The following is a 23,180-nucleotide window of genomic DNA, read 5'->3' as shown; positions in this document are numbered from 1 at the left end:
AAAAGGGAAAATCACATTATGGACTGGGGGAATGCCAGAGTCATCCGCACAGAAGATAACAAACATCAGCGCTGGATCAGGGAGGCCATAGAGATCCGTAAGCGAAGCCCGAGGACCATCAACCGGGATGAGGGAGCGTACATGCTCTCCCATACCTGGAGTGCCATCTTGCAGGGGACGAACAGACAGTATAAGGCGTGACCGACCTGTCAAACCAGACAGGAAGGCCACGCCTTTGGAAACATCAGCTGATAAAAGATGCGTCACCAATTAACATCCGGTGACACTCTGAGGAAGACGGAAGTTGTACGTCGAAACATGTCAGGTAAACAAACCCAAAAATTAGATGTCTGATAAAAAAGAAAAAAAAAAAACAACTAACTATATATAATATAAGACATAATGAACGTAATCGAAAGAAGAGAAAGGGTGTTTGACTTTAATCTCGAAAATTCTGAGTTTTTTTCTCAGAAGTTTCCAAATAAAATATAAAACCCTGGCCCTATTGCTCTGCCGTAAATTAGTCTCATCTCATCTCATCTCATTATCTCTAGCCGCTTTATCCTTCTACAGGGTCGCAGGCAAGCTGGAGCCTATCCCAGCTGACTACGGGCGAAAGGCGGGGTACACCCTGGACAAGTCGCCAGGTCATCACAGGGCCGACACATAGACACAGACAACCATTCACACTCACACCTACGGTCAATTTAGAGTCACCAGTTAACCTAACCTGCATGTCTTTGGACTGTGGGGGAAACCGGAGCACCCGGAGGAAACCCACGCGGACACGGGGAGAACATGCAAACTCCACACAGAAAGGCCCTCGCTGGCCCCGGGGCTCGAACCCAGGACCTTCTTGCTGTGAGGCGACAGTGCTAACCACTACACCACCGTGCCGCCCGCCGTAAATTAGTGTGCTATGAAAAAAGAAGAATGAATAGCCATTAGAAATGGCAAAGCCATTAGAAAGCCTCATGTTTATAAACCTCATATTTAAAAAAAAAACTGTCCCAAAAATGCAACCAGCAAATCAAAACAAAAACTTTCTGGATGGTTCTCAGAGCAACCAAAAAACAACCAAGAATAACGTTGGCTGATGGTAGCAGTGCAACTACAGGCTAACGTTTCAGTTGGGTGGTTCCCTAAACGTTCAAGGAACGTTAGCCTTTGTTATGTTCTTTGCATAACAAAAGGGAACGTTCTTTAAACGTTAGGTTTTGGTTTGGTTCTAGCCTAACCTTTAGAGAACCAAATGCTAACGTTCTCCTTACATTCTCTGTTACTAGGGCTGTGTGTATACACATATGTATAATGACCAAGAACTAAATATACTGCATCACAAAGATTTGGTTTGGGTTTTACTGACAATATAAGCACACTGATTATTGTTCTGTCCACCAAGGTTTGTATTCAGCTAGCAATAGGTTGAATTAAATTTCTGGTTTGTAGTACAAGAAGGTGTGTTTAGGTGGAATGGCTCATTTTTACATGTATAAGACACTATAACTTGCTTATATTAAAAAAAAATCTATTGACATTATAGTTGACCATTGCTGGGTACAGACGTGTGATTTTACATGCATCAGGAAATCTGGATGATGTGTGCTGCCAGTTGGCACAATCCACAAATGTCAGAGGTATTTACCTGTACCTGGTAACTTCATCCACACAAGTGGCTCCATTCTGACAGCAGTGCCAAGTACAGTCATTAATGTTAAATAAACAGTTTCGTCCTGTCCAACCTGGTGCACAAATGCAGCTGTAACTGCTGGTAGTGTTGATGAAATGATCATTGTTCCCCATTGGTCCCCCACTGTTACACACCTGTCAAAAATAAGAATGTTTTATTGTCACCAATGCACACTTACAAATGCATATACATGCAGATATGTTTTCGGTTTTATTATGGAAAGGGCACTTCTACTGATGATGAATTTTACATTCTGATTAGTCTGAAGGTGTTGATTCATTTTATATAATAGCATCTCTAGCAACAGTGCCAGCTAAAAAGCAAATCATATCAGAATGACTGAATTCATGGCTATGTTATAATCGTTAATTACCTCACAGAACTAAAGCAGCTGCTCTCATAATTTAATCCTAGCTATCAGGTTAAAAAAATTAGCTATGTAACAAAGAAAAATGTATAATAATTGATGTACTGTTTTCTGCCATGGCTCGTTATACTTTATTCGTGTCCAACATTGGTAACAGTTATAATGTACTGTCAGCAACAGCAAAGACTCAGGGCATTCCACAACATTAAATTTAACTTTAAAACAGAGAAAATTTAAGAAGAAACCTTTATTTGTCACATGCACACTTCAAGCACAGTGAGATTCATCCTCTGCATTTAACCCATCTGAAGCAGTGAACACATGCACACACACCCAGAGCAGTGGGCAGCCATACTACAGCGCCCGGGGAGCAGTCAGGGGTTAAGTACCTTGCTCAAGGGCACTTCAGCCCAAGGCCACCCCATGTTAACCTAACTGCATGTCTTTAGACTGTGGGGGAAACCAGAGCACCCAGAGAAAACCCACGCTGACACAGGGAGAACATGCAAACTCCACACAGAAAGGCCCCCGTCGGCCACTGGGCTTGAACCCAGAACCTTCTTGCTGTGAGGCAACAGTGCTAACCACTACACCACCGTGATCTCATTCTTTTATTTCTTTCTTAATCTAGCTCATTATGAGCAATTATTATTGATGCAAAACTCCATCAACTTATCTTTCACTCTCTGAATTCATATACACCTCAGCAGTACTGTATGTGTCAGCAGTGAAAGCAGAATCCCACTGTGCACATTTCCCCATAGAGCAAACATCAGCTTGTCAACTGAAACAGTCATGCTTCCACTCTAAACCACATATTTTTTCCAACTACTTGTCTGTAAAACTGAGAGCATGTCAGACTTCTCAGAATAGTCTTGTGAAGAACACACACAGATAGAGGAACAGCTTCTTCCCCAGACCTGGAGCCTCCACACCCAACCCCCAAGTTGCCACTAATGTACTGATCACTTTACATTCAGGATTGTAAACGCTATTACAATCTGTGCAACATCAGTTTACAATTAACTTTTTCATCTCATCTCATTATCTCTAGCGGCTTTATCCTGATCTACAGGGTCGCAGGCAAGCTGGAGCCTATCCCAGCTGACTACGGGCGAAAGGCGGGGTACACCCTGGACAAGTCGCCAGGTCATCACAGGGCTGACACATAGACAACCATTCACACTCACATTCACACCTACGGTCAATTTAGAGTCACCAGTTAACCTAACCTGCATGTCTTTGGACTGTGGGGGAAACCGGAGCACCCAGAGGAAACCCACGCGGACACGGGGAGAACATGCAAACTCTGCACAGAAAGGCCCTCACCGGCCGCTGGGCTCGAACCCAGGACCTTCTTGCTGTGAGGCGACAGTGCTAACCACTACACCACCGTGCTGCCCCAATTAACTTTTTTTTTTTAAAAACTTTATCACTTTACACTCAGGAATGTAAATTACAATTTGTGCAATATCTGCCCACAGTACACTTCCCCCACTCACTTTATCTTCATTCTCATCTCATTATCTCTAGCCGCTTTATCCTTCTACAGGGTCGCAGGCAAGCTGGAGCCTATCCCAGCTGACTATGGGCGAAAGGCGGGGTACACCCTGGACAAGTCGCCAGGTCATCACAGGGCTGACACATAGACACAGACAACCATTCACACTCACATTCACACCTACGGTCAATTTAGAGTCACCAGTTAACCTAACCTGCATGTCTTTGGACTGTGGGGGAAACCGGAGCACCCGGAGGAAACCCACGCGGACACGGGGAGAACATGCAAACTCCGCACAGAAAGGCCCTCACCGGCCGCTGGGCTCAAACCCAGGACCTTCTTGCTGTGAGGCGACAGTGCTAACCACTACACCACCGTGCTGCCCCAATTAACTTTTTTTTTTTTAAACTTTATCACTTTACACTCAGGAATGTAAATTACAATTTGTGCAATATCTGCCCACAGTACACTTCCCGCACTCACTTTATCTTATATTTTATTAATATTCTTTTATTGCTGATGTTTTCTTTGAGTAGTACTAAACAAAGTTTCATTCTATAACTACAGTGACAATAAAATCGTAAGTCCACCATTTCCTAAACAAACACCAACACTGGCGGCATGGTGGTGTAGTGGTTAGCGCTGTCGCCTCACAGCAAGAAGGTCCTGGGTTCGAGCCCCGGGGCTGGCGAGGGCCTTTCTGTGTGGAGTTTGCATGTTCTCCCCGTGTCCGTGTGGGTTTCCTCCGGGTGCTCCGGTTTCCCCCACAGTCCAAAGACATGCAGGTTAGGTTAACTGGTGACTCTAAATTGACCGTAGGTGTGAATGTGAGTGTGAATGGTTGTCTGTGTCTATGTGTCAGCCCTGTGATGACCTGGTGACTTGTCCAGGGTGTACCCCGCCTTTCGCCTGTAGTCAGCTGGGATAGGCTCCAGCTTGCCTGCGACCCTGTAGAAGGATAAAGCGGCTAGAGATAATGAGATGAGATAATGAGATGAGATGAGACACCAACACTGATTCCAGGCATTCCATGACATTTTGGGGGCAAGTAGCACAGGAACAAAACATAATGGCTTTCTACTATGTTTGAGATTAAGTAGTAGTTGGAGTTCAGTCAACAAACCTGTAAGGTGTGGGGACATGTTCTGAGACACATATAATGCAGGTCCTCAGGGGTGTCCGCACACAGTGTTCCTGCAGGAGATATGATGCCTGGCAGTATGCATGCATTCACATGCACCTCACTGTTCAGCCCAGTAAATCCTGACCAAAAAAAAAAATCATATATATATATAAACACACACACACACACACTAGTAATCTGTCATTTAATCTGGCCATCTGATTAAATGACAGTTGGATAATTCAGTATAATCCTGGTCAGTCCTGAGTGTATCTCAGGAACACTGGGAACAAGATAGGAGAATTTACCTGGCTCAGACGCCAGTCCATCATGGGGAAAAAATTCAGGCGTGACTTTTTGAAGATATTTTAGACATAAGTGCTGGAAATGATAAACAAGGAAGTTAACACTTAATAGTGGTCTGCACTGCTAACCTGGTAAAAACTGACAATTAGCCTGATAAATAAAATCAGAGATGGACTTTGAAAAATAATTTCAGAAGTTTCTTTACACAGTTTAGGCTTGATTAGTTAAGTCCCAGGAGCATGTGTGTGTGTGTGTGTGTGGGGGATTAGAGTCTCCAAAAGAAATTTTACCTTCAAACAATTAGGGAGAAGTGGTTGAATATGAACAAGTGTGAATGAGTGCCATTCATCGAACAAACTCATATGTTTTAATGAATGGGGAACTGAAAGAATCAGTTTACAACTAATGAACACAAACATGAGTGTAGTTCACTCTGACAAGAGTGAATGACGCTCACACACCAGAAGTATAAGAGTAAAAAAAAAATTTACTTTCATATTGTGATATGAAGTACAATGTGTTACAATGTCTCAGGAGTGTACCTGAGAAAATTATTACATGACCATCTCGATTTTCTCACGCATTCCTTGTTATGACAGTGTTGTCTTATGGCAATGCACTGGTCATGACACTACTGATATGCTTACCTCAACAAAATAGACTCCAAATGCTTTCAATTGGTCGGTGAAACTTTGCATATTTTAATTTCTGATCAAAATTTTCACTTTGGATTCAGAGTAGCTCATTAAAACATTTGGAAGAACTGAACGTGAACTTGAACCAATTCATTTTGGGGACTGTGAACTATGAATGTTAATGAGTTCATTTTAATCTGTGCAAACTGAACTTTGAGCTAGCTCTTCTTAAGTGTGAACTTGCACAACACTGTAAGTAAATACATAACAGCTGCTATACACTGATAATGCTTAAATGAATGTGTAGAAATGAACACACACACACACATCTTCTTCTTCTTCTTTTGGCTGCTCCCGATTAGGGGTCGCCACAGCGGATCTTTCGTCTCCATTGCTCCCTGTCTTCCGCATCCTTCTCTACAACACCTGCTACTTTCATGTCCTCTCTCACCACATCCATATATCTCCTCTTTGGCCTTTCTTGTTTTCGTTTGCCTGGCAGCTCCATCCTCAACATTCTCCTTCCAAAATGCTCTGCATCTCTTCTCAGGATGTGCCCATACCATCTCAGTCTCATCTATCTTAGATGAGACTGAGATGGATTCCCAAGCTCTTCACATGTGCTGTCCCTCTGATGTGCTCGTTCCTTATCCTGTCCAACCTTGTCACTCTCATTGCAAACCTTAACATCCTCAACTCTGCCACCTCCAACTTTGCCTCCTGTCTCGTTTAGGGTACGGTCTCCAATCCATACATCACAGCTGGACTCACTACTGTCTTATACATCTTACCTTTCACTTTTGCTGGGACTTTCTGATCATAAATGACTCCCGAAATCCTTCTCCAACTGCTCCACCCTGCCTGCACTCTCTCTCTCTCACCTCACTATCGCAGCCACCATTTTCCTGCACAGTTGACCCCAGGTACTTGAATTCACCAACTTTCTTTATGTCTACTCCTTGCATCTTCACTACACTCTCATCCCCATTCTCATTGATGCACATGTATTCTGTTTTGCTACTGCTCACCTTCATTCCTCTTCGTTCCAATGCATACCTCCATCTCTCCAAACCCAACTCAACCTCCTTTCTACTTTCACCACATATCACAATATCATCCGCAGGCATTGTTCCATGGTGACTCTTGCCTCACTTTGTCTGTCAAGCTATCCATCACTATGGCAAACAAAAAAGGACTCAAAGCAGATCCTTGATGGAGTCCCACCTTCACCTTGAACCATTCAGTTGTTCCAACTGCACACCTCACTGCTGTTTCACTGTTCTCATACATGTCTTGCACCACTCTAATATACTTCTCATTCACTTCACTCTTTCTCATACAATACCATAACTCATCTCTCGGCACTCTATCGTATGCCTTCTCCAGGTCTACAAACACACAATGTAGCTTTCTCTGGCCTTCCCTGTACTTCTCCATTAACATTCTTAAAGCAAAAATGGCATCTGATGTGCTCTTCCTTGGCATAAACTCGTACTGCTTTTCACAGATTGCTACCTCTCTTCTCAGTTTTGCCTCCAATACCCTTTCCCGTAGCTTCATGGTGTGGCTCATCAATTTTATTCCTCTGCAATTACTGCAGCTCTGTACATCCTTTTTCTTGTATATTAAGACTAGCACACTCTTTCTCCATTCATTTGGCATTTCCTCATTCTCTAGGATCTTATTAAACAATCTCGTTAGGAACTCCACAGCCATCTCATCCAAACATCTCCAAGCCTCAATCGGGATACCATCTGGTCCGACTGCTTTCCCAGTCTTCATTCTTTTCATGGCTGCCCTCACCTCATCCTTACTAACCAACTCTGCTTCCTGATTTGCTGTCTCCAATGAATCTGACCTTTTCTCTCTTGGATTCTCCTCATTTAATAAATCCTCAAAGTACTCTTTCCACCTTCTTAATACACTCTCTTTCTTTGTCAGCACATTTCCATTTACATCTTTCATCACTCTTACCTGCTGTACATCCCTCACTTCCCTGTTTCTCTGCCTAGCTAGTCTGTACAGGTCTTTCTCTCCTTCTTTGGTCTCCGGTCTTTCATACAACTCCTGGTATGCATCTGCTTTCGCCTTCGCTACCACTCTTTTTGCCTTCTGCCTCGTCTCTCTGTATAACCGCCTGCTTTCCTCATCTCTCTGATCGTCCCAATTCTTCTTTGCTCGCCTCTTATCTTTTATAATTTCCTGTACTTCTTTGTTCCACCACCATGTCTCCTTGTCTTCCTTCCTCCTTCCTGACGACCACCCTAGCACCTTCCTTGCTGTCTCTCTTACTAGTACAGCAGTAGTATTCCAATCTTCTGGCAGACTTCCATGGCCACTCAATGCTCATCTCATTTTTTTCCCTAAACTCCTTCTGATTTTCAACCTCTTTTAGTTTCCACCACTTAATCTTTGGCTCCACTATTTCACGCTTCCTCCTCTTTTATACATATACATATACTTATACTATATATATATATATATATATATATATATATATATATATATATATATATATTCATGAGTTCTACTCACGGTCGGGTCATACCAAAGACCATCATACAAATGATACCTACTGCCGTCTGGCAAGGCACACTGCAATACAGATGCGAGTGGGAAGTCAAATTCTCACAGTTACCAGAGAACTAGCCCCCCACTGTAATCCTAGCTATGTAATAGGTGAGAGGCCGAGGGCTACGGAAACAGAGACCGGCGCCGCCCTATGCACCACATGGCATGGGAAGGGACTTTGACTGACTTGAGATATAGGTGTATGAGATTTTGACTCTCACATCAGTGGTAGGTGAATTGAATTAGTTACCACCTTACCACCACAATATCACAAAAAGTTTTTTAAATGGCCCACACCTCTATTTTCCTCTATTATCAAACATTCCAACCAATCAAAGATCTTCATATTGTGAGTCATTCATATGATTCTTTCATTCTCACTGAAGACTAGGAGTGAAGACAAAAATGCCTGCTATTGTATATCTCTCAGGCAGGCTCATGTTGCATGAAAACCAGCCAAGTAACTGCATAAGAGCATAAGTGTGAAAAGGATTTTATCATTTTCTGAGGCATGTGAATTTATGAAGCTACCAGTCCAACCAGGTGGCATAAACATATTAGTTGGCACTGGCAGTGGGGTTGTGGGCAACTATCATGTCACTGTGGACCAAAAGGCACTACTTGTGGAGCAGGAGCATGTGTAGTATCCAATAAAGTCACTGCATGCTCCACCATGCTGACAGGACCTGGAAAGAACAGTGTAGGGAGTGAGGTTAAAAGAATAAAATAATAGTATGAAAAGGCTGATAGGATATAAAATATTTTATTGCATTTTGGGATTTCCAAATTTGTTGTGCAACTTCTGAAATTTTGAAAAGAAAATTCACACAAATTTTGAATACATTCTGTTTTTCATCCAAATGCATCCATTGAGATGAACTTCACTTTACCTTTGAATATTTCTCAGACAAATGTAAGGACATCTGTCCAGCAGCTTAAGCTGGGCTGAAATTGGGTCATGCACAATACTCCCATGCTCAATAGCAAATCAACATCGAAATGGTTAAAGAAAAATGTTATGACCCCATATTTTTCTTGTTTGATTTGCCTTTGTTTGTGTTTTACTCTTGCAGATCCCGTGGGTGGCTGATGGGCCCAAATTACCACCACCTGGAGTTTGGTGAGAGCAGCACAGGATTGGCTGGTATTTGGTGCCCAGCCTTTAAAAGCCACCGGCTGTGATGTCACCCACGGGGGGGGGGCTTTAGCTTGCTTGCTTGTCCGCTTGTGTTTCGTTTTTTTCTTCTTTTGTACTCATTTCCTTATTTTCTTTTATGTAAATAAACCCCCCTTAAACGTTTTTGTGAGAAGTCTGTCACTTATGTTTACCACTTTTGTCTATGTCCTCATTTTTTTTTACCCCTAGACAATTTGGGGACATAACAATTGGGGGCGGGCGGCACGGTGGTGTAGTGGTTAGCGCTGTCGCCTCACAGCAAGAAGGTCCGGGTTCGAGCCCAGTGGCCGGCGAGGGCCTTTCTGTGTGGAGTTTGCATGTTCTCCCCGTGTCTGTGTGGGTTTCCTCCGGGTGCTCCGGTTTCCCCCACAGTCCAAAGACATGCAGGTTAGGTTAACTGATGACTCTAAATTGACCGTAAGTGTGAATGTGAGTGTGAATGGTTGTCTGTGTCTATGTGTCAGCCCTGTGATGACCTGGTGACTTGTCCAGGGTGTACCCATGGCTTAGTTCATTGGAGAAGAACTCTGCAGAAGATTTTTCTTGGGATGGAAAGAAGTGTAATGCCATGCCACTTTTTGCCTTTCTTTGGGAGCTTAATGATCAGGCCCTTGGCCCAATCACTTGGGATGGTGTTACTGTCCCAGGTTATGTTGAAAAAGTCAACTAGCACAGTTGTTGCAGTGTCAAGGTCTGCTTGTAACATTTCCATGGGGATGGAGTCAACACCTGGTGCCTTACCATTCTCATCATCATCTCATTATCTCTAGCCGCTTTATCCTTCTACAGGGTCGCAGGCAAGCTGGAGCCTATCCCAGCTGACTATGGGCGAAAGGCGGGGTACACCCTGGACAAGTCACCAGGTCATCACAGGGCTGACACATAGACACAGACAACCATTCACACTCACATTCACACCTACGGTCAATTTAGAGTCACCAGTTAACCTAACCTGCATGTCTTTGGACTGTGGGGGAAACCGGAGCACCCGGAGGAAACCCACGCGGACACGGGGAGAACATGCAAACTCCGCACAGAAAGGCCCTCGCCGGCCCCGGGGCTCGAACCCAGGACCTTCTTGCTGTGAGGCGACAGCGCTAACCACTACACCACCGTGCCGCCCGCCTTACCATTCTTCATTACTTTAATAGCTACTCTGACCTCAGAAGCTGTAGGGGGACTGATGTCGATGTCAAGAACATCTCGTGGCGGCAGAGGGTTTGCCTGTTCATCTGGCTAGGATGGTTAAAAACTCCTTGGAAGTGATGGACCCACCTTGCTGCCTGTTCTCCCTCAGTGACTTGGGGATCACTCACCTGAGGGGGTGATACACAGAAACACAAGGGAAGGAAGGGAGGGGGACCATGGGCTTGGCAAGCTGACTGTGGGGGGAGTCAACCCTCGTTTCCATGGTGCAGGGACAGGGAGGGGATGGGAGGAAGGAAGAGAGAGAAGATAGCAGGCTGCCCACCTGCCACCGGAATCACCACCAGATGGTCCTCAGCAAGAGCGATGGCTCTGTCCAGCAACACTGCGCAGTGACACTGGACCCATTCAGCTGTTCCTCCTGGCAGCCGAGCAATGAATTGCTCCAGTGCAACCACAGAGGTCGTGATCTTCTGCCCTCAGCCACTGCCAGCAGGCATCCCAGAGCTGCTGATCAAGCATGAATAGCCAGCCAACCTGCTCCAGAGTTAGCTCGTGGAAGCGCTGATGTTGCTTGGGGGTGTGGTTGGCATATTCTAGTATGGCTCGCTTCTGGGCCAGATACTCCAGCCTGTTGTCTGGGGGTAGTTGCTGTGTGGCGAGCTGCACTTCTCGTCAGGAGTGGCATTAGGTGCACTGCTTGCTGCTCGACCAGCCACCCCCACACGTCCATGGCTTGCTCAAAGAGTGCGAGGAAGGCTTCTGGGTCATCATGAGGCTCAGCTTCTTCAGTGTGACATGGGAGAAGCCAGCTGATGCTGCAACTGGGGTACCCACTGACACAAGCAGGTTCTTGAATGCTTGGCGATTCTCCTGCTAGGCCTGCAGCAGCACTTTGAAGCACTGCTCTTGGGCATTGCTCAGTGCAACCAGTGCCTGATGCTGGTTCTGCTGGGCGGCAGTGAAGGCATGGATGAGCTACTTAAACAGCGAGAACTCCATGCATGGCGGTTCGCTTCAGTGTCTGAGGTGTAACACCTTCATTGGGAGTAGTGGGATACTTAAGCAAAGGGTCAGGTGGGTTAGTTACTTGAAGCAAAGGGTCAGGTGGGTTAGTTACTTGGGTAACTTTACTGAAGCTTTTCAGCTTGAAATGAAGCACTTTGTCTCTCTCTCACACACACACTCAAACATGGTGTACAGGGAAGCTCTCTCTTCCCCTCTACTTCCTCCCTCCATATAAGCCCTTGGCTGTCACTGCAAGTCACATGCACACACACCATTAATATGACACAGGTGTGATTGTTTTGCCACTCACCTTCCCCAGCCTCGCCCTCCATTCATAAACTGGTGCTTGACCATGCCCCCGCTGCCACAAGTATGTACTTATTTTTCCCCCACCTAGTTTCTGAATATTGTTTTACTCTTTGAGAAAAATTACTGTCTTGAAATATACTGTTTTTTTTTTTGTTTGTTTGTTTGTTTGTTTGTTTGTTTGTTTGTTTGTTTGTTTGTTTTAGTCATCATCTAGGGTACTTATTTGTTTATAGAAGTTGCTGAGGACAGTTGTTTTTAGGCACTGATACAGTGTCTTGTAAAAGTATTCATCCCCTTGATGTTTGTCCTGTTTTGTCACATTACAAGATGGAATTAAAATGGATTTTTGGGGTGTTAGCAGCATTTGATTTACACAAAATGTCTACCACTTTAAAGGTGCAAATTGTTGTTTTATTGTGATACAAACAATAATTAAGATGAAAAACAGAAATCTAGAGTGTGCATATGTATTCACCCTCTTTTGTATGAAACCCCCAAATAAGAGCTGGTCCCACCAATTCACTTCATAAGTCACATAATTATTTGATTAAGAGCCACTTGTGTGCAATCAAAGTGTCACATGATCTGTCACATGATGTCTGTATAAAATCAACCTGTTCTGGAAGCATCCTGACTCTGCAACACCACCAAAAAAGCAAGATGCAAGGAGCACTCCAAACATGTCAGAGACAAAGTTGTTAAGAAGTATGGATCAGGGTTGAGTTATAAAACATATCCCACAGAGCACCATTAAATCCTTTATAGCAAAAAGGAAATAATTTCACCACTACAAATCTGACAAGAGAAGGACGCCCACCAAAACTCACAGATCAGGCAAGGAGGGCATTAAATCAGAGATGCAACAAAGACACCAACAATAATGCTGAGGGAGCTGCAAAGATCCACAGTGGAGATGGGAGTATCTGTCCATAGGACCACTTTAAGCCATACATTCCACAGAGCGGGGATTTATGGAAGAGTGGCCAGAAAAGTCACTGCTAAAGAAAACACATTTGGAGTTTGTCCAACAGCATATGGCAGACTCCCCAAACACATGGAAGAAGATTCTCTGGTCAAATAAGACTAAAATTGATCTTTTTGGCCATCGTGGGAAACGCCATGTGTGGTGCAAACCCAACACCCTAAGAACACTATTCCTACAGTGAAGCATGGTGGTGGTAGCATCATGCTGTGTGGATATTTTTCATTTCCAGGGACAGGAAAGCTGGTCAGGACTGAAGGAAAGATGGATGGCACTAAATACAGGGCAATTCTGGAGGAAAACCTGTTTGAGTCAACCAGTGGTTTGAGACTGGGACGAAGGTTCACGTTCCAGAAGGACAATGACCCTAAACATACTGCAAAAGCTACACTGGAGTGGTTTAAAAGGAAACATTTAAATGTCTTGGAATGGCCTAATCAAAGCCCAGACCTCAATCCAATTGAGAATCTGTGGCATAACGTGAAGATTGCTGTACACCAATGCAACCCATCTAACTTCAAGGAGTTGGAGCAGTTTTGCCTTGAGGAATGGGCAAAGATCCCAGTGGCTAGATGTGCTAAGCTAATAGAGACATACCCCAAGAGACTTGCAGCTGTAATTGCAGCAAAAGGTGGCTCTACAAAAGTATTAACTTTGGGGTGTAAATACCTATGCACACTCCAGATTTCTGGTTTTTTTCATCTTAACTACTATTTGTGTCACAATTAAAAAATAAAAATAAAAATTGTGACACCACTTTAAAGTGCACCTTTAACTCTTTACCCCTTAGTGACGACATATGACGACCCTGTGTATATCCCATCATGACGACATATGACGCCTTGTCTAAAACCTTGTCAAAACCTTGTCTTTAGACTTTCTTCTTGTAAATATGTTCTATGGGTGAACAGTACATACATATACAAGGGTGGCTGTAGCAACAGCTTTAAGGGGTAAAGAGTTAAAGTGGTAGGCATGCTGTGCAAATCAAATGGTGCTAACCCCCCCAAAAAAAATCCATTTTAATTCCAACTTGTAATGTGACAAATCAGGACAAACACAAAAGGGGGATGAAAAGTTTTGCAAGACACTATAAATAAAAACATAGAATTGGTCACTTTACTAATACTGAACACTTTATGAGGAACACCTGTACAGTACATCTTCTGATTCAAGCAAATATCTAGTCCACCAATCATGTGGCAACAGTACAATGCATAAAATCATGCCGATATTGGCGAGTAGTTTTGGGTAATTTTCACATCAAACATCAGAATGGGGGAAAAAATGTGATTCTGACCATGATCCTGAACACCTTTAGGATATGATCGAACAAGATATTTGCAGCATCTGAAAAATCTGCAGAAATTACATGATGCAATCATGTCAACATGGACCAAATCTCGAAAATAATTTTTCCAACATCTTGTGGAATCCATGCCATGAAGAACTGAGACTAAGCAAAGGGAGGCTTTACCTAGCATTCATATAGTATTCCTAATAAACTGTTCAGTGAGTGTATATTATTGCACACACTAAAACCACCCACACAGTGCTAAAACACACAGATTGGTAATAGATACAACATCAACTTGAGGGTTTATGATATGGACACCAATGAGAAACCCACCATAACTGTGCTAAAGATAGCAATAACAGAGAGTGAGTAGCGGGATGCAAATTGGTTCATAATGATAAGTGAAAAAGCCCTATCAGAGGAAATGAGAAATGGAAGTAGGAGACAGAGAAAGAAAGCTGAAAAAGAAAGGAGGATGTCAGGTTAAGGTAGATGAAATCTCTCCTTTCAAAGACACACATGGAAAAGGATTTTTAAAATACATGAATGATATTTTATATAAATAAAATTGCACTAACTCATCGTGGACACTGTTCAATTTTATCAGTATTGGTGAAAGGGAAATAAGCAACATACTGTTAAAAACCTGACCAAATTCCTTTTTTCCTTGGAAAGTATAAGTAGCACTCAAAAATCACAGAAGAACTGAGTTACATTATGTCAGCTGATAAAGATGAAGCAGATGTTTAAGGAAACAAAAATGTTTTTTTGGAACATTAAGGAAGCAGAGATGAAACATTAAAAATGAATGTGCATCAGTTCTTCTATTATTATGCTGTGAGTGGTAATGGCAATTTCTCTCATATCCCCATGATAACACTTTAATCAAAAGTATCTATCCATAGAGGTATTTAGACTTCAGCATTAGCTGCTTGTTGAAATCGTGGGCATATTCTCTTTAGACAGGAGCACTTTTTTTTACTAAAATTTAAATAAAAGAAAAAAAAAAACATGCCCTTGTTTAGGCGGCACGGTGGTGTAGTGGTTAGTGCTGTCGCCTCACAGCAAGAAGGTCCTGGGTTCGAGCCCCGGGGCCGGCGGGGGCCTTTCTGTGTGGAGTTTGCATGTTCTCCCCGTGTCCACGTGGGTTTCCTCCGGGTGCTCCGGTTTCCCCCACAGTCCAAAGACATGCAGGTTAGGTTAACTGGTGACTCTAAATTGACCGTAGGTGTGAATGTGAGTGTGAATGGTTGTCTGTGTCTATGTGTCAGCCCTGTGATGACCTGGCGACTTGTCCAGGGTGTACCCCGCCTTTCGCCCGTAGTCAGCTGGGATAGGCTCCAGCTTGCCTGCGAACCTGTAGAAGGATAAAGTGGCTAGAGATAATGAGATGAGATTACCTTGTTTAAGTATTTATGCACATAGTATACTGAATATTTAGTAAGATATCATATACAAACCCCATTTCCAGAAAAGTTGGGATATTTTGCAAAATTCAGTAAAAACAAAAATATGATTTGTTAATTCATGTGATGCTTTATTTATCTGACAATAGTACAAAGAAAATATTTTCAACAGTTTTACTGACCAACTTAATTGTATTTTGTAAATATAAACAAAGTGAGAATGTGATGCCTGCAACACACACACACACACGCGCGCGCACACACACAAAGGTGGGCCAGTGACAAAATAAGATTGTAAATTTTATAATAGGATATTCAAGTAACATTTTGGAAGATTCCACAATAAGCAGGTTAATTGGTAACAGGTGAGAGCATCATGATTGGGTAATAAAAGGAGCATGTACAAAAGGCTCAGTCTTTGCAAGCAAGGATGGGTTGTGGCTCACCCCTTTGTGACAAAATCTGTGAGAGAATGGCTAGTCAATTCAAAAAGAACATCAGTTGCAAGATTGCAGAGAATTTAGGTTTTTTCAAAATCTACAGTGCATAATATTGTGAAAAGATTCAGGGAACTCGGAGACATCTCAATGTGTAAAGGGCAAGGCTGGAAAATCACTGAGTGCACATGACCTTTGAGCCCTCAGGCGGCACTACCTGAGGCACCATTATGCTAATTTGACACATGGGCTTGGGAGTACGTTGGGAAACCGTTGTCACTTAACAGTCCGTCGCTGCATCCAGACATGCAACCTGAAACTGTATTATGCAAGGGGGAAGCCATTCATCATTTCTATACAGAATTGCCACCAATTTCTCTGGGCCCAAACTCATCTCAGATGGACTGAAAGACAATGGAAATGTGTGCTGTGGTCAGATGAGTCCACATTTCAGCTTGTCTTCAGGAAAACTGGATGTCGAGTTCTCTGTACCAAATGTGAACATGACCACCCATTTTCTTATCAGAGAAAGGTGCAAAAGCCAGCATCTGTGATGGTATGGGGGTGCATCAGTGCCCAGGGCATGTGTGAATTGCATGTGTGTGAAGGTATCATTAATGCCAATATATTTATTAGGATTGTAGAGAGACACATATTGCCATCAAGGTGGCGTCTCTTCCCGGGAAGTCCATCCTTATTTCAGTAGGACAATGCCAGGCCTCATTCTGCAGGGGCTGCAACAGTGTGGCTTCATATACACGTAGTGCATATGCTTGCCTGGCCTGCTGCCAGTCTACATCTCTACTGAGAATGTATGGTGCATCATGAAGAGGAGACTCAGACAACGACAACCACAGACTGCTTAGCAGCTGAAGTCTTGTATCAAGCAAAAATTGATAAAAAAAATCCAATTTGCAAAACTGCAACAATTAGTATCCTCAGATCCCATATGATTAAAAAGTGTTATTAAACTGCATGTGAAGTGAATTTTTTTTTGCCATGTTTCAATAAACATACTGTTGAAACATACAACTGCAAAGTGTGAGACAACAATAATAAAAACTGACATTTTTATGAGGCAAAGAAGTTTTGTGGGATTACTCAAAAATTGTCCATTCATACAACTAGCTAATGGCCAAAACATATACAACAGTGCCTTGACATCACGTTGGTTGCAAACTTACTATCACATTTCACTATGGTGGACAGTAAATGCAAAAAAAAAAAATGAGGAGGTCGATATTGTGTCACCGGCACATCAAATAACGTTAGTTGTATGAATGCAACTTTTACCCCAGTGTAAGAATGCACTAGTTCTCATCCAGTGCGGCTCTGAGAGGAAACTGTTCTTTTAAGGGACCTTTGTTGCAATTAATTAATTATTAAGACTATTCTTGTAGAGATGGAATAATGAATAAACATTCAGGCTAGCCTATTTATTATTCATTATGCAACAAAACTAGGTATTGTTTCATAAAGAAATTCATCAATACCACTACATGTAAAATGAAAATGAAAGACTAGGTTTCATGTTGTATTTCTTGCTGTTATGTGAGTTGTATAATTCGGTCATATCATAGCACAGCTCTCTATATAGAGATCAGTCTATTATACTCATCCAAATGGCACTGCATATGACACACAATTTACATTTTGCTTTTCCTTTCTTTCAAGGAATCATTTTATTCAAATAACATAGTTTAAAATTTACTAAGCTTTGACTGCTATCTTTCTTTCATAACAAGCTTCCAATACTGTTTGAGTAAGACCATCAATATCAGCTTGTTCATTGATATTGTTGTCTTGGTCTTGCTCATCATTGTCTTCAACATCAGCGAGTGGTTAATCTTCATATGGTGCATTGTGGCTGTGAAAAACATTGTAGTCTGTTTCTGTGTCATTGGAACTACCTTGAGCACGAGAGAGACTGGTGATTCACTCCACTCAGAATCGCGAAACATCTTTTTAATCGTTAATAAAAGACTGATGGTATATGTTTCACAGACTACTGTCAACAAAGTTTCGTGAAAAACAAGCACTTAGCAACCAATGTGACATCAGCAAAGAATATCCAGCAATAAAACTCAGCCCATTCCTTCAGACATAAAACTTAGGTTCCTTTTTTTTTTATGGATTTTCTACATACAAGCGTTTTATTTGCTTATTGTACAGTAGGTAAAACAAAACAACAAAACAAAAACCTTCATATGCATTTTAAAAGAAAAGGTGATGTAGCAAAATAGTAATAATGTCTCTGTCACAACTTTATTTTGTGTGTGTTGCAGGCATCAAATTCTAACTTCATTATTAATATTTAAAAAGTACAATTAAGTTGGTCAGTAAAACGATGGAAAATCTTTTCTTTCTACTTTGTAAATAAAGGTTTATGTGAAATAAAAAAAAATCACTTTTTTTGTTTTTATTGCATTTTGGAATATATCCCAACTTTTCTGAAAATGGGGTTTGAGTTCCTTTATTTATAAAACACTTCTGAATATATGACTCTGAGCAGGTTTGCGTTTATGGATTTGGTGTCTTTTTAGCAAGTCTGCTTTGACGAAATGTACAAATCCAGGAATTTCAAATTACCAACAATCCAATCCAGCTACCTCACAAAGAACAGATTTCAGTTCATCAAGCACCTTCAATGAAAGAGAACAAATAGGAGTCCAAATGGATTGGGATTGATTTCCTGGTGACAACATTCCCTCACTGAGCCTTTCAACATTACAAGAGCGTGTACACACACAGGGAAGCTCTTTACCAAACAGAAATTGGTCCATCTCTACAGTCCATTCATCTAATACAAGGCCACATAATTTGCTCAGACAAGCAGGCCAATACAATTCCAGTTTCAAACCTACACATTTATGGTAAGCTTTTCATCTTAAGCCCTCCATCAACAAATCCACTGGATATTCTGCTCATCTTTAGTTTCAATTTTTCCAAAGTTGAATAATCCTGTTTTGTCTAGTCATACATGGTTTAAACACAGTACCAGTTATTTCTTTCATGCCATATAAAGTCCAAAATTTGTGCTATATACAGGCATAGACTTTTAAAACCTATTATATAGATGCCAGGAATATTAAGTTGTGGCAGCGGGGGCGTGGCCAAGCAGCAGTCTGTGAATGGAGGGCAGGGTCGGGGAAGGTAAGTGGCTAAGTCATTCCACCTGCTGTCAATAAATGTGTGTGTGTGTGTGTGTGTGTGTGTTTGTGTGTGTTTGTTACAGGGATGGAGCATAAAAGGAGAGAGAGAGAGCAGAGAAAAGGAGCTCTCTCCCTGACCACAACGCATGAATGAATGAATGAATGAATGAATGAATGAGAAAGCAAGCAAGCAAGCTGAAAAGCTAAATAAAAGTGGTTTCAACTCTCGCCTGCCATGCTTCTGTGCTCCACCCTCATCAGGAATTGTTACAGTGGTGCCAAAACCCAAGAGCACAGAAGGGAACCACCCCATGGAGTCCTCCCAATTCAAAGAGCTCATCCTTGCCCTTGCTACCGCCCAGCAGAACCAGCATCAAGCGCTGATCACCCTCCGGAAGGAGCAGCAGCAACGCTTCGAAGCCTTGATGCTGGCCCAGCAAGAAGATTGCCAGGCATTCCGGCACCTGCTCACGTCAGCAGGGCTGTCAGCTACTGCTGCCGCCACCCTCACGAAGATGGGACCGCAGGATGATCCGGAAGTGTTCCTCGCTCTCTTTGAGCAAGCAGCCGAGGCGTGGGGGTGGCCGCAGGAGCAGTGGGTGGTGCGCCTCCCCCCGCTCCTGACTGGCAAGGCGCAGCTCGCAGCACAGCAGCTCACTGCTGACAGCTGACTGGTCTATGCTGACCTAAGGAAAGCCATTCTGCAGTGGCTCGGCCGCTCCCTGGAGCAACATCGTCAGCGCTTCTGGAAGCTGGCATTGGAAGAGGTCAGCCGGCCGTTTGCATTTGGCCAGCAACTCCAGGACACCTGCCGTCAGGGGCTGAGGGCGGAAGACCGCGACGCCAACAAGATCATCGATCTGGTGGCACTGGAGCAGTTTATCTTTCGACTTCTGGAATGAACGGCAGAATGGGTCCAGTGTCACCGCCCGGTGTCGCTGGAACGAGCCATCGAGCTGGCGGAGGACCATCTGGAGGTGGCTCCGACGGCAGGCAGACGAGGCATCTCCCCTCACTTCTTTTCTCTCTCTCCTGTCTCTTGTCCCCCTCTCCACCCCATTCCCCTGCCACGGAGCTGGTGGCTGGCTCCTCCCCAGCCGGCCCGTCACACCCGCGGTGTCCTCCCCTCTCCCGCTCCTGTGTCTGTGTTGTCTCCCCCTCAGGTGAGTGACACCCATAACACCAGTGCAGAGGGAAAGCCTGGGCCGGTGTGCTGGCGCGGCGGGGAGTCGGAGCATCTCCAAAGTCAGAGCTCCGCAAGGGAGGTGGGCGCGCTAATCTGGATCCCCAACACGCCAGAAACTGCCCCCAATCGGGGCGGAGTGTATCGCATACTGGTGAGAATTCAAGGGGATACATATCACGCTTTGATGGATTCCAGTTGTAATCAGACCTCAATTCACCAATGCCTGGTGCAAGGTGAGGCATTGGGGAGAGCACAAGTGGTGAAAGTGTTGTGTGTGCATAGAGATGTTCACCATTACCCTCTAGTGTCTGTCCATATTCTATTCCGGGGCCAAATGCATAAAATAAAGGTGGCGGTTAGTCCCCGTCTTACCCACTCATTGATTTTGAGTACTGATTGGCCAGGATTTAAAAATCTAATGGAATATTTAACATGTAGTGGGTCCTGCACTAGTAGGTCATGGGAAGATCCTGGTGTGGTATTGGCGGGAGAAGCTGTCACAGAGCCGTCTACGTCGACTCCAGGTCAGAGTGAGGAGCAGCCCACTCCTCCTCCCTCTCTTGGGGTTTCCCTTGGGGATTTCCCATTAGAGCAGTCGTGAGACGAGACTCTGCAGCATGCATTTGACCAAGTGAGAGTAATCGATGGTCAAACTCTTCAGCCAAGTGCAGCACCGACCTTCCCCTATTTTGCCATTATTAAAGATAGATTGTACTGAGTGATGCAGGACACTCAAACTAAGGAACGAGTAACCCAGTTGTTAATCCCAAAGAGCCGCAGGGAACTTGTATTCCATGTGGCTCACTTTAATCCCATGGCTGGACACTTGGGGCAAGACAAAACACTAGCCCAAATAATGGCCCGGTTCTATTGGCCAGGGATTCGCAGGGATGTCCGTCGGTGGTGTGCGGCATGCCGTGAATGACAATTAGTAAATCCCGCAGCCACTCCAAAAGCGCCATTGCACCCTCTTCATCTAATCGAGACGCCGTTTGAGCGAATTGGGATGGATTTCGTTGGGCCATTAGATTGGTCAGAATGGGGATATCGCTTTATTTTAGTTCTAGTGGACTATGCAACGTGATATCCGGAAGCAGTGCCTCTCCGCAATATCTCAGCACACAGTATTGCAGATGCACTCTTCTACTTTATCTCCTTGGTTGGGATTCTGAAAGAAATCCTGACAGACCAAGGCACATCATTTATGTCACGCACACTGCATGAGCTGTATGGGTTACTGGGGATTAAGTCTATCCGCACCAGTGTCTATCACCCACAAATGGATGGCTTAGTAGAGCGATTTAACCAAACACTCAAAAACATAATCCGCAAATTCGTAAGTGAAGATGTGCATAATTGGGATAAGTGGCTCAAGCCCCTGTTGTTCACAGTACGAGAGGTCCCGCAAGCCTCCACGGGGTTTTCTCCTTTTGAATTATTATATGGGCATAAGCCACGTGGCATTCTGGACATGCTACGGGAAAATTGGGAGGAGGGACCTTCACCAAGTAAAAATGAAATTCAGTACATTCTTGACCTGCACGCAAAACTCCACACCCTCACACACCTAACCCAGGAGAATTTGTGGCAGGCACAAGAACGTCAAAGCCGGCTGTATGACAGGGGCGCGTGCCTTAGAGAGTTCACGCTGGGAGACAAAGTGCTCGTATTATTGCTCACATTGAGTTCTAAACTAGTTGCCAAGTGGCAAGGGCCCTTTGAGGTCACACGGCGAGTCAGGGACATTGACTATGAGGTGAAGCAAATGGATAGGGGCGGGGCACTGCAAATCTACCACCTCAACCTTTTAAAACGCTGGAATGAGGGGGTCCCCTTGGCGTTGGTGTCGGTAGTCCCAGAAAAGGCAGAGCTGGGGCCGGAGGTAAAAAAAAGATAACATCTTGGACCACTCCAGTCCCTTGTGGAGACCACCTCTCACCGGCCCAACTCACGGAGGTAGCCAAGTTGCAGAAGGAATTTTCCGACGTGTTCTCGCCCCTTCCTGGTCATACCCACCTCATAGAACACCACATCGAAATGCCCCCAGGGGTGGTAGTGCATAGATGCCCTTACTGATTGCCCGAACACACAAAAAAAGGTGGTTTGGGATGAACTCAAGGCCATGCTTGAAATGGGCATAATCGAGGAGTCCCACAGTGACTGGAGCAGCCCAGTGATCCTGGTTCCCAAGACCGACGGGTCAGTCCGGTTCTGTGTGGACTATAGAAAGGTCAATGTGGTGTCTAAATTTGACGCATACCCAATGCCTCGCATTGATGAGTTGCTTGATCAGTTAGGCGCTGCTCGCTTTTATTTGAAACTGGATTTAACAAAGGGATATTGGCAGATCCCCTTGACTCCTCCATCCCGGGAAAAAATGGCCTTTTCCACACCGTTGGGATTACACCAATTTGTCATGCTCCCTTTTGGGTTATTTGGGGTGCCCGCTATGTTCCAGCGGCTTATGGACAGGGTCCTCCGCCCTTACACTGCCTACATGGCGGCCTATCTAGACGACATTATAATTTACAGTAATGATTGGCCGTGGCACCTGGAACACCTGAGGGCCGTTCTAAAGTCGCTGAGGCGAGCGGGCCTCATAGCTAACACAACAAAATGTGCGATTGGGCGGGTAGAAGTACGGTATCTGGGGTTCCACTTGGGCCATGGGCAGGTGTGTCCCCAAATTAACAAGACTGCAGCGATTGCAGCCTGCCTGAGGCCCAAGACCAAAAAGGAGGTGAGACAGTTCTTGGGGCTGGCTGGCTATTATAATAGTTTTATACCTAATTATTCAGACGTCATCAGCCTGCTAACAGATCTCACTAAAAAGGGGGCTTCAGATCTGGTCCAGTGGACAGAGCAGTGCCAACAGGCCTTCTCTGAG

The 23,180-nt window shown here is 44.0% G+C and overlaps 1 protein-coding gene across 1 annotated transcript in view; it reads right to left on the bottom strand.

Moving 5' to 3' along the window:
* Nucleotides 1-23,180, bottom strand: part of eys (eyes shut homolog) — an 877,903-nt gene that overhangs the window by 751,043 nt on the left and 103,680 nt on the right. The window contains 1 exon segment of the mRNA XM_060915649.1: nucleotides 1,646-1,824. Within this exon segment, the coding sequence (XP_060771632.1) occupies nucleotides 1,646-1,824 (179 nt within the window).

Source organism: Neoarius graeffei, chromosome 3 (assembly GCF_027579695.1).
Source record: "Neoarius graeffei isolate fNeoGra1 chromosome 3, fNeoGra1.pri, whole genome shotgun sequence".
NCBI classification, from domain to species: domain Eukaryota; kingdom Metazoa; phylum Chordata; class Actinopteri; order Siluriformes; family Ariidae; genus Neoarius; species Neoarius graeffei.
Note: the sequence above shows the minus strand (reverse complement) of the source record. Positions and strands in the feature narration are given on the sequence as shown.